Genomic DNA, 12,790 nt, shown 5'->3' with positions numbered 1-12,790 from the left:
TGAGGAGAAACTTCTTTGCTGTGAGGGTGCCAGAGCCCTGGAACAGGCTGCCCTGGGAGGTTGTGGAGTCTCCTTCTCTGCTGATGTTCAAAACCCACCTGGACACGACCCTGTGCAATGTGCTATACGGGAACCTGCTTTGGCAGGGAGTTGGACTAGATGATCTCCAGAGGTCCCTTCCAACCCCAACCAGTCTGTGATTCTGTGATTCTGTACTCATTTTGTCTGCTTTTTTCCTCCATTTCAGTTGCCCATAAGTCATTTGTTACATCTTCTATGCTGGCCACAGTAATCACCTTCCTTATTACTCTCCTGCATTAGATTCTGAAAGACCTGTTCATAGCCCAGTCGGATTCTTCTTCTCTCAATAGCCAGGGTGTGCTCCAGCTGGTCTTCTCTAGACAGAAGCTTTACAGGTTCTAATTCAATCTATGCAAATGAAAAAAGAAAAGGTTCTCAATGCTATAGTCATAACAAAGTGCACTTTGAACTTAAAATGGCATCAGCATTTTCTACAACCTTTTGCTATCAACTGTCCAAGATAACAACTTCTATTAATACAAACAAGCACAGAGTTAAAGTTCAAGAGATTCTGCATTATCCTTTCAGAATCATTTGTTAAAACTCAAAGACAAAGTGCTTTTAGCTTTTAAATACAAACATCCAAACCTGTACTGGCTTAAGAGAATTATTACATTTAGATAAATCCTGCAGAGGTGCTACTGAACAGTCAATTGTGTGATTTGTCTACAAGGTCTAGCCTTAAATAATAAACCTTAAAATAATGCACAAGCACTGCAACACAGACAAATTCAACATTCTGTGTCCTGCAGTGGTGCTGCTAATGTTTGTCAGTCTTTGAGTCTTCACTCAAACCCTCTTCCAGTTTCCTTGCCTCCTTTCTGGCCCTCCTCAAGAGCCTCCCAGCTTCTTCCAGATGGCCCAGCTGAAAGATTGAGATGGTGAGTGCATACTGTTGCTCTCTGCACAACTTTTTAGCAACAGTTGTTCAGAAAAGTGGGTTTGAAAAAATGTTCTTTAATTTCTCAAATACTTTAATTTGTGATGGAATTTGAACTGAAGTCTCAAACTCCCTCTGGGGCATTCCTGTCTTAAGACTAATCTTAGTTAGTCATCACCAATTTAATCCTGAACTAACCTCCCTGGAAATCTGGGCAAAAGGTAAATGGGTTGATGCCATGGATATGATATCAAACCAATGATAAACAATCCTTATTTAAACCATTTTAGTGATTCCACATTAACCGATTTAGCCATTAACCTTCCAGAGACAAGCTGGGCTTTAGTTTTGGTAAAACTGTTCCGATCTGTTTCTTTCACAAACTGTAATATATCATTGCAGGAGAGAAAGCAGAAATGATTGGATATACTAATTGCTCATGGGATGACTGTTCTCTGCCAATCTGCAGTGGATGTTAAAAAGGCAGAAGCACTGTCATAACGCATTCAACGAGACACGGAAGTCAGAAATATTATTCCAGTCACTCATGTTCAATAAAGTGGAGTACTACATACAAAGGGAGTTTAAGAGGATCTGAAGAATATTTGGCCTTTCTTATATGAAAACTTTAAAAGAACTGTGCCTGTTTGGCACAGCAGTGTGAAGGCCAAACAGTACTGTGACTGATTTCTAAACACCTCTGGGTAGCCAAACATTGGGGAGAAGAAACAACTTTGGCATGAAAACTAATTAACATAAATGGCAAAGAATCAATTTAGACTGGAAGCTACCTTAAAAATATTGTCTTCTATCTGAATAGTGATGTCTGAACAGCCTCCTCAAAAGGAGTGAAGGATAAAGAAACTCCACCCTCAACACCCTTGCAGGTTTCAAGATGTATACAGATCAGTTTCTGAAACGGGGAGAGACCATGCAGACTCACAGGGATCTCTCTTTCAGTGCTTGCCTCTGTAAATATTGCAGCCCTTACAAGGGCTCCAGTTCTATTTCTAGCAAATGTGCAACAGAAAGTGGAAACAATAAAAAAAGCCTAACAACTTCAGAGCAGAGACGTGGAAAAAAAATTATCTCCATATAGTCTGGACTTCACGCTTTTTTTCTATTACTGATTAGAATAAACAGATATGAACATTTTCCTGTGTTTCACAACCAGAAAAGTCAGGTTATTTCACAGAAACTCAGTCCCAGTAACTACAAGCACAGAAGAAAACAGAAAGAATACCTTTCCAGCACCAACTGGTTTGGCTACATATGTTGCATATGCCACACTCACAATTTTTTCAACATTAGTCAAAACGTCCTGTACTGTAACCTTGATGCCAACCTACAAGGGAGGAGGTAGTGGAGGAAGGAGACAAAAAAGGTAGTTACATCATTGTCAGTTGAGACAAAATGATTGAGTGTTTATCAAATTAATCACGTCCAATCTCCTTAACCTAAAAGAAAAAAGGTAAAAAAAATGGTCTACTGTCACTGATACATCTTTGAACACATAAGAACATCACAATATTCGCTGAACTCTGAAGAGCTTTTTTAGTACAACAACTGTGTATGTATGTTTAGCATCACTTGTAGGGTAAAATAAAAAATAGGAAAGACGCTTAGATTTAGTTTTATGGATACCTCTTTCCATTTAGTTGTGTGCCATTTGGAGTCCCCACCTGAATCTTTCTAAGATCTGTATGAGCAAAAAAGTCTGTATCAATGTATAAAACACAATGAAACACTTGAAGGTGAAACACTGTATTTGATCCTGTGAGACAGTCCTGACATGCATCAAAGCTTCTGATTTTTTTCTAATTTTTAGAACCTTTTGGAATACATTCTTTTCCAACCTTAACAATTCTGTGATTCTCTGTGAGATGCATCACTGCCATTAATATTAATGAGAACTGGACTTGGGGACAACGCAGAGAAAACTACCCTTAAGGTTCAATTCTGATTTCAAGGAAGTGATTGGGCAACGCATTGCATACTTGCTACAATATGAGTAAGAACATGCATACACCTGACATAAATATATTTTGTATCAGAAGTTTCAGAAATACTTAAAACTCCACCTATTCGGTGGATCCTAGCTCTGCTTAGAGGTCAATAGCTTTGGACTGGACCAATACCACCTATCCCATCCTGTCCATTACACCTGCCAAAGATTTTAAGTCTTCAGGGTCCACTTTCTATTTTAACATGGATTATTTTACAGGAAACATGTGATTATAATAGCCATCACGAAAACAGTTTCATTAGGCAGTGTTATTGTTTAGATATCTGCACAAAGCTCCTTCTGAAACAAGTAAGACTGGACCCATGTTGCATTCCTCTACCGCTCCCACCTCTCTGATACCCTTTAAATATCATTAGGAATAACAGTGATGATCTCTTACCTCCATGCTGGTTTTGAATGCTCTGTTCACCTTTGCTTTGATGGTAATAATTTGTCCAACCCTGTTAAGAACAGTAACACCTTATGGTATGTAATCATGCAGCTTAATAAGGGTTTGAACCTGCCTCTCTAGGTATTCCTAATAGTAGTGAAGAAAATCTCATTAATCAGTCTGTCTTCCATACTGTTCTGAAAATGCACCCAAAAAGGTTTAGCACTGTTATTCATCAGTCAGACTTCATTCATGCTCAATAATGATTTTAGTCACTCAGAAAACTGCATAAGCTTAATACTAGCATTCCTCCTCCTTGCTGATGTCTGTATGACATCAGGTGTGCTCCAGGGCCCAGGTTCCCCAAGAAATTTTGGCCTACATTCTGCTTTTGTTCAAAGGCACATCTTGCTGTGAGTTACACCAAATCTCTGAGTATACCTAGCTGCAAAACCACACAAGATATACTCCATGTGCGTTCTTTAGCGTACAGATACATGCACAAGAGGAAATAAACCCAGGACAAAAAGTGTCCTACATTACCTACATAGAATACCTAAAGAGAATTATATCTTTTTACCTACATAGAATCAAATTTAAATGAGAAAATGATTTCTTTCCTTCTGGAATTTCTGAAGTACCTGTTATGTGTTGATAACAAGAGTAACCCTTGTTTTCAAACCCCTAATATCCTAACACAAGGCAATGTTGAAAGGGTGGAAAGAAGGCAGTTTCCCCTAAAATTGTCTTAGTGAGCAGAGCAGTAAAAGGACATGATGCGCATAGTAAGTCAGAACCACAGCCAAAACAACTGGGCATCAGGCCACTGCCTTCAGGGAATTTAGACCGACTTACAACTCCTGAAGATCAGTCCCAGAGCAGGCAAAGTGCAGCTAGCTACATCCGAGACTGCAAAATACAACTCAGACCACTTGAGTACCTATGAAATAGGCATTTACAGCTAAGGATTTGGCACAGTTATGGCCCCAGTTTATATAAAAAAAAATTCTTTATAATTTCTTCCTAATTTAAAGAACAGGGTTTTGACATTTAAAGGTAAGGCTTTTCTTAAATTGCTTCTCTCAGTGCCAGAACTTCAAATAAATTGTTACCAAACACCAGAATGGAATAGGAAATGTGCTCCTTTACAGTACCAGACAGGAACAACCAACTACACAGAAACTTTCGTGTTCACGTTCAAGAACACACGCGGAAGCCTTTGAGTAGACGGGGGAAAAATGGTTAGAGGAAAGAATTAAGACCATCTGCAGATACACAGCACTCATTAGCTTTTGAAGAATGTATTCAGAAGGAGTTTTTCCACCATTCATTGCAAAGAAAAAGCACAATCATTAACACAGTAGTTCTAAACTGCACAGCTAAGGCAACCACCAGCTCATTTACAAAAAGGAGAATGGGTTCAGAACAATAACACAATATTTATGTCTAAGCTTGGAAAAGAAGTTAACATTACGGTCTCGTAAAATTCTTTAGAAAGCTTAGAGACAGAAGTCAGACAAGTACCCTGAAACACCTCTGAAGGCTGTATCTGTCATAAAACTCCCAAGAGGATTACAGTAACACAGCAGTAGAGGTAATGACAAGTACAAGGTGAAAAAAGACAGACTGTATTCATTAGATAAACCCTATGGTTGAACACGACACATACTGGTAGTGAGTGTGAGGCTTTCCTTAAAAGAGGGAGAGTTCAGAGTCTCTACAGATGCTTGCAGAGGACGTCATGGTCCCTGTGTCAAGCACACGGTGATGCTGGATTGTCCATGAGGTCCCAGCAGGGGATGCAGGGGTCTCCACCTCAGGCTTGCTGGCAGGGCACTATTCTTCTGTACAAAGATTGTTTATCTGACCTTTGTCAGTGACACCTCCCTGTTGACCTCTCTTCCTCTGTGCGAGAACATTGCACAAGAGAGGCTGAGAGTGGTAAGTCTGTGTCTGTCCGCCTTTGAGGAAACTGTAGGGTGGGAACAACAGAACAAAGCTGGACATGACCTCACTCAGCCAGAGACACCAGTCCTGCCCTAAAGGAGGTTTGGACACCACAGACATGAGACTCCCCGACTGACTGACATCTCCCCTGGTGCTCCAAGCAGTCTATGCAGCTGGACTCACATTTCATTGTAGAAAACTAGTCCTCTGGGGTCTACAGCCATATCAGAAAGCAAAGATGTCAGACCTGAGATGGTCAGACAGTATGATACGGAAATGTCTTTTCATATACTTTCGGGAGCTGTTTCAAAATTAAATGTTTTACATTGCATCACATATTCTGACTTTGGACAAACTGATTTATTTAAGACAAGGAAGCCGATCAGCTTGGGCATTTAAATATATACATTAGGGCAGAAGTCACCAAACGCCACACTTTCACTTGTAACTGGCAGAAAGCTTTTGAAATGTATCAGAATTAACTGAACATGATTCACATATGGAGCACTAACAAATTTTAAATAAATGTAATTTAAAATCAGATGTTCTTACTACCACTGAACTGCTGCATATTAAAAGACAAGGAGGAAGGATTTATTTGTTATCATGGCATAAAACCCATTTGTGGAAATCTCTGTTTCCATGTCAACTGAAAAGAAATATGCACAGAAGAGCTAATCCTTATAGAACATTTGGTAACCTGAGTTAGGTAAATGAAACCTTACAGCAGGTAACTTACAAATCATCTTTTTAATTTACTAGAGCGAGATACATGAGCTCTCTTATTTATGCAAGATGCTTGTACAACCAACAAGATCTGGCAAAATTTAGGAAATTACACAGTATGCTACCAACAGGATGTTAGGGCTGACCTGAGGCTGAAAAATAATTACTGCAACCACTTCACAGTTACTACGCTTGTACCCTAAATTCTTGTTAAAAATTAAACATTGGCACCATAAATGGAAGGAGAACTAGAGACATATTTGGAAAAAAATTTGGAAGGAGAAGTATTTTCATTACATTTTAGAAGCTCTGTTCTGCTCTCAGAAACAAGAGAGAAAATTGCTCTGAAGCTACTGAAGTCTGAAATATTATGCCTGAAAGGAAAACATTACCCTAACTTCATCTGTAGGACTCCTTGATTACAGTTTTCACAGACAAGATTTTTCCCTAAGGACAAAATTAAAAACACAGAACAATTACAGGCAGGACAAACACTTTAAAACTAATTTTGTAAAACAGATTAAGAAATTCTCTTGAGTTCTAGATTCCGTATGACCACGTTCACTTCTTTGTTACTGGCTCTAGTTCTCATCCTAATGGCCACTACTCTAAAAATCTGCTTTCAGAAGGGTGAGTGGATGCTTATTTTACCCTTGTGTACTGCAAACAGTTTTAAATTGACATCAGCTGTACATCTGACAGCCAGTATTGCTTGGCTCACAGTCATGACAACTGAACGTTCATTGGTCTGTGTAACCAGGTCCATCCCATCTAAGCAGTCATTAATTTCCAGATTGCAAGGTGTAAAAACACACAAAAACTACAGAGTAATGGCTTTAAGTTTCTCTAAAGATATGGTTTAGGAATAAATGTGCTATTTCCTTTTATCCCTTGGAAAATAATGAAAAAGGGTTAAAACAAAAATTAAGTCCTCTGTAGATTCACTCAATATTTGGTAATCACAAATACAAAACATTTGTTTTGTTACATGAACACTTTTTTTAAAAAGTGCTGAAAGAAAGAGATGGTAAGAAACAAACTGAAAGAGCACGTGCAACAATAAAAAAATTCATACAATACCTGTATAGGTATGTATTCCTTATTTAACAGAGATAAGTAATGGCCTGCAGCATTCACTTTAACTAGAGCCAAAGATCACTGGGCCACCAGTTTCTTACCTGGCATCTAGGTTGCCACGTCAAAGTAACTACAGTTTATTTTTGGCTTGTGTGACTGATCTGTTTTCTAGGTGGGTCAGGCTATCACAAATAGAAAAGAGCAATTTTGAGACTTAACCCTGTGACTCTGGGGAGTTCATTGACCTGCTACCTCAGATTTTATAATGCCTCAGTTTATCTCTGCCAAATAAGAATCTCTAGAATGAAACCATTTGACTGTTGTTAGCTGGCTTTGTACCTGGCAGCCTCTTCAAACTGTATGTCATCCATAGATGCTGTCACGCAAGACACACCAGCATGTTTCTCAGCTTCAAAAGAGACACATGGACACACAGTTAGCACATCACATTGCAGCAAACTCTTCACCTACATACTAGAGCATGAGAGACAGAGATGAATCACAGTAGATCCCACTTCTTTCCTTTGATCAGCCTAAGGCAAGTCTGCAGTGGACCTCTTAGAAAAAAAAGAAACTAAATAAGATTAAATATTTACCATGGAATAAGGGTAACATCAGGAGATGAGACTAGATGATGATAATGGTTCTACTCAGTTTGAAAAGCTCTACTTAAGGTCTTTCTCTAAAAATGAACATTCTGATAAGAGAGAGCTAACAAGCATGCTACAGGACAAAAAGAGTCACAAAGCATTAACAAGCCTACAGAATCTCAGCAATCTCCCTCAAAACAGGATGTCGTGAATATTGGCTATGTCAAACCAGTGTGGAAGTTTTATGTCAGCTGAGGATTCTCAGACACAAGAGAAAGATCCACTGGCTTATTAGCATGGTCACAGCAGTGGGCAGCAGGTAAGCACATGTCAGTGCTGTACTAAAACTGCAGGAATTAAAAAAAAAACCCAAATACAAACAAGATTTTAAAAATCAAACCCAAGTATTTACTTACCGTAAAACATTATTACCAAAATTCAAACTGTGTTATTCATCTCCCCAGGATGCATTTGGTTATGAAAAATAATGCACCCTATTTGTATTAATTATGAACATTAATCTGGAAAAGGTAAACATGATCTTTACTGTTAATATTTAATAGCCCAATAGTTATCTTTTTACAGCAAGTTATTGTGATTTACTGTTTATTTGACCATAGCACCTAGAGTTCCAACTCAGAGGCTAAATCTCCCCCACACTAGGAGCTGTAAAACCGCAGGGAACTCCTGCTCCAAAAGTTTCCTGAGTGACAGAGGCTAAAGAGAGGACTAGCAGGACACCTAAAAAATAGCACTGCCCAACTGGGCCAAGCAGCCCAATATTTTTAGCAAGCATCACAAGAAAAAGCTTGGAGGAATTAGAGAGAGGATGGTGCATGAGTTATATCAGTATCTGAAGCGTTCCCTTTGAAAATATGACGGTAAAACACATGAAGGCACTTAGCAGAAAGACAGCAAAGTGTGATGAAAGGGAAGAGGTCACTAACAACTAAGAGGCTGGAGTTGCCACTGTGACACGTAATACAAGATCGTGATAGTCATCAATAGCCTGAAAAGTGAGGAAGCAGACAGACAGGTGGATCACATCTAAAGCAGCAGGATATGAAAGGAGGAAGGTGCAAAGCCCAGGCACTTGTAACTGCACCAGCTGGCACTAATGCGGGTGAAAGATGGTAAAGCCAAACAAATCCCTGCCTGGCATGTTGAGTCTGCTGTGACACAAAAAGCAAAGCCAGGAAAGATGTTAAAAATCCTTTGTGTGCAATGGGATTAGCCCCGTGGCGTGAATGGCTGCTGCTGCCCTAAGCCTAAACAAGTAAAAGCAATTATGAAAGGTGGATTGAAAGTGAGCTCCGGTGGCAAGTTTGCAGCTGATGAAGATCATCACAGCTTAACCTAATCCAGGGAGCAAGGACGAACCATTGTAGCAGCTGGGGCTCTGCCAACTTCAGAGCAGGGACTCGGGTTCAGGCATTGCTGAGATCAGTTCAGAGTCTCCACAAAGAGCACTGTTAAGGGGTAAATCACTGCAGGGCTGAAATCGAATTACTCCTTTGAGCAAGAATAAATCTCAAAAAAAAAAAAAGGTGTGATCATATTGGGAAGTTGCTACATGCTACGTAGTTTCTGGGTTATTGTGTGGGACAAGTTCTCCAGGATCCCAACTCTTTCTATATAGGAAGAGCGGGTTACGTAAAGCTGTACCGAGTGCGGCACACACCTCCGCAGCGAGCACACCACGGTCACCGCATCGCATGGAGACGCCATCCAGACATGAGTTCCCCAAATATACCCGCTCTTCTCCGCAAGGCTCATTATGGACTGCTAATGTATGCAGCTGTACTTGGAAACGGAGTTCACTGACAGCAGAGATGGCAGAGCCTTGGGTATTCTTAGTGCTTTAGATGCAGCTTTCGCTTCCAGAAGTCAGCTGAGGAGATTTTAAAAGCTTTTGAAGCCCAGTTACACCAGACACAGAGCGCTCTGCACACTCGTTGGGTTTGTGGTTTGTTTTTTTTTTTTTCCCCACTCATGTGCCGATATTCTTAAACTAGTACTTTTCTTTCTTCTAGTATTTCTTTTTTCCCATCCCTTTTTTCCCCCCACTGCTCTCTTTTTTCACTCTCCTCACCCCAACCGCCCCCATCACCCCCTCTTTGCTCTTCCCCCAGACTGATGCTCCTCTCCAGCCCCACGACCTTTCCCACTCCCTTGACGCCCGTTCCCACTCTGAACCCCCCCAGATCTCACACTCTGCCCCCGCCTTAAACCTTCCCTCAAGCCTCCACCAGCCCCCCACGGGCAAAATTTCGCGTCCTCCTCGCCTGTCATCGGCAAATACCGGGACGGGGCTACCGGTTGCCCGGGCAGGACACGCTGTCCCCACACAGCCGACGAGTTTCTGAGGGGAAGTGGGGGCTCACGGCGGCCCCCGGAGCAAATGGCGGCGGGGGCGCCTCTCCTCGCCGCCCTGAGGCGACGCCCGCCCGCCGCCACCCCCTGCCGCCCCTCTACCTGCGAGGCAGGCGGTGGCGTCCATCCACTTGAGGAGCTGCCCGGCGCTCAGCTCCCCGCGGTGGTCGGCGTGGGCCGGGAAGACGGTCTGGCACATACAGACATCGCCGCCCGCCGCCCCGCGCCGCTCCATGGCCGCGGAGTGAGGGGCCGGCGGCCGAGGCTCCCCCCCGGTGACGGAGCGGCAGCGCTACCCCGGCCCGGCCCCTCCGCTGCCTCCCGGGCTGGGGCGGGCCGGCCCCGCCCCGGCGCCCAGGGCTGAGGTGCAATCGCCTCCGCCGGCGGGGGCCGGGGCCGCGCCGCTGCGGGAAGGCGCCGCCGGGCTGAGGGGAGGGGGCACCGCGGAGAAGGGCGGCCCCCGCAGCGGGGAGGAGGGCGGCGGCGGGGCTGCGGCCCTTTGTACACCCAGTGGCCCGGTTCCGTGCCCCGCGGCTCCTGCCCCGGCACCTCCGGGGCGGCCTCGCGTCCACCACCGCGGCCCGGCGGGGTTTGGCGGGCGCGTCGCCACTGAAATATTTATAATCTGGGTCAGATTAATTTTTATTTTTTTTTTAACTTTTTTTTAAATCTTGCTCGCTCGTGTTGTCTCCCCGGGGCCCATCTGCCAGGCTGTCGAGTTGGTGACACGTTCCCACCTGCAGATGCTGGTGAGGCCGGTAGGAAGGTGCCGTGGCCCGGTGAACCACTGTCACGGCTGGCACCGGCATTTTGGCACCTACCTCGTTGGCCACGGCCTCCCCGTCACGTATTCCCACAGGAGTTCATACCTGGAGACCTCACAGAGGGCTCCTCTTACCTCCTCCTTACGTGGCTGGTAAGGTAGCGCAGGATGTTGTTGCTCATGCAAACGATGAAAATACGAGTACTGCTGAGGAAGAGTAGAGAAATCGCTTCTGAATTGGTCAGGAAGGTCAACGTCTGACTATTGCGATGCCTTACGACTATTGAAGGCTCAGCCACGCGAAGAGGGCAGTTTGGAGATGCTCAGCGCCTGGGCTTGTCAGGTGTTACAGCAGGGCTGGTCGGTGGAGCAGACGTGTTGCTTCAGCATAGCGGAGCGTTTAATCTGTAAACGGCCTTTAAGGAAAGACTGCAAAGCTTGTATCTGAGTCTGTGATATTTCCCCCCTTGGGTATTGTAAATAGCATGGTTTTCAACAGAGCAGCAAGACTGTTTTCTGTAGCCTTTCCTGACAGCCTTTCCTCTTTGTCATCTAGGTACAACTTGTGACCCGCAGGCTTCCCATGTTTATTAAGAACATACATAAATGAATTCATACCATGAATGCTTGTTCATTTAAACACTGTTGGAGATCCAGCTTTAACCTGTAATAGCCAGGAAAATTTTAATTTTAACCAACCTGCCTCACCAAGATAAGAGTTTCTCAGTGTAATAGGGTTTTTCTTCCCACATGATCTGTTACTATCATTGCACTATAGCAAGATTGGTTTCTTCATCACATACTCTTCTAGCAAGCAACAGGATGGCTGTCCCACCACACTAGTTACATTCCAGAGGGTATTGGCTCTGACAATCATCAGCATGCTGTGCTGTTCCCTAGATTTATTTCTAATCTGTTGCTTCAGAAAAAAAGTTTGTACTGATTTCTTTCTTTTTTTGACTGGCTTCTGTGAAGGAAAGAAACGGACTCTCTTGGAAGTGGCAGTGGCATAGCTCAGTCTTGCTACCTGAACAGGGTTTGTAAACAGCATGGAGCCGGTATTTTCTCCTTCCTAGTCTGCTCAGTCCAGATGACAAAAAATACGGTATCAACTTCTCACACCATGGATCCTGGATCTCGGAAGGAAGAGCTTTAAACAGAACTAAACATTTTTTTTATTTATAAAAAAATAACTTGTCTTTTGCCAGCCTAGGCCAGTAAGCTGTAAATTTGTTTTCAGGTTTACCTTGTCACACTCATTGACCAGGCTTTCTCTAAGATAATGCTTATTTGTTGTTCTTTCACAGGTAGCTTCCACCTCCATTTGACATAGTCCCAGTGATCAGGTGTTTGGCCCATAATACACCTGTTGCCTGCTGTGAGATTGGGAGCTACAAAGCTGTTAGTATCACAGAGATGTGAAAGTAAAATCTAAATCTTCCTACATCTAAAACTTTCTGAAGCATGTGGAGGAGTACGTGCTTGGGGCGAGTAGTCAGCAGACCTCTCTTCGGCTGTATGGAGGGGTTTTAGAGAAACAGAAAAGGTACCTTCTCTCGTTTCTGTTGGGGTAAGGGAAAGCTAGTATTGGAAAAACACACCTCAGATCTGTACATACCTCTTGATTTCTAAGGGAAGGATGTAATTTGAAATATGTCCTTTGGAAGTAGGAGCTGCCCTTCCAGAACACCCAGGATCCAAATGAGCAATGCACATGGCTTCCACTGCTGTGGACACTTGGCAGACACACCTGGAGAGTCAGGTGAAGGACCTCACAGCCTAAAACACCCTTTTCCCAAAACAGCCTCTGCTTTTGTTAGCTGCATTTCTCCTGCCCTCCAGCCTCTCTTCTTGGACCCTGCCTGCTGAGCTTACACACTGTAACGCCTGTCTTCCAGGTGGCTTCAGTGACTCCTTTCTCTGCAGTCCCTTCTTTAGCTTCTTAACACAGTCTCCA

At 43.2% G+C, this 12,790-nt stretch overlaps 1 protein-coding gene across 1 annotated transcript in view; it reads right to left on the bottom strand.

The window, feature by feature from the left end:
* ACOT12 (acyl-CoA thioesterase 12) overlaps window positions 1–10,305 on the bottom strand; it is a 31,314-nt gene extending 21,009 nt beyond the window's left edge. Inside the window, exons 1-5 of the mRNA XM_068422962.1 lie at window positions 10,173–10,305; window positions 7,447–7,516; window positions 3,367–3,427; window positions 2,205–2,306; window positions 297–429 (exon numbers count right to left, since the gene is read on the bottom strand). Coding sequence (XP_068279063.1) covers window positions 297–429; window positions 2,205–2,306; window positions 3,367–3,427; window positions 7,447–7,516; window positions 10,173–10,305 — 499 coding nt within the window. The remainder of the gene's footprint in view (window positions 1–296; window positions 430–2,204; window positions 2,307–3,366; window positions 3,428–7,446; window positions 7,517–10,172) is intronic.
* Window positions 10,306–12,790: the final 2,485 nt, after the last annotated feature.

The sequence above is a fragment of the Nyctibius grandis genome, chromosome Z (genome assembly GCF_013368605.1).
Source record: "Nyctibius grandis isolate bNycGra1 chromosome Z, bNycGra1.pri, whole genome shotgun sequence".
In the NCBI taxonomy this organism is placed as follows: domain Eukaryota; kingdom Metazoa; phylum Chordata; class Aves; order Nyctibiiformes; family Nyctibiidae; genus Nyctibius; species Nyctibius grandis.
This window is presented reverse-complemented; position numbering and strand designations above follow the sequence as displayed.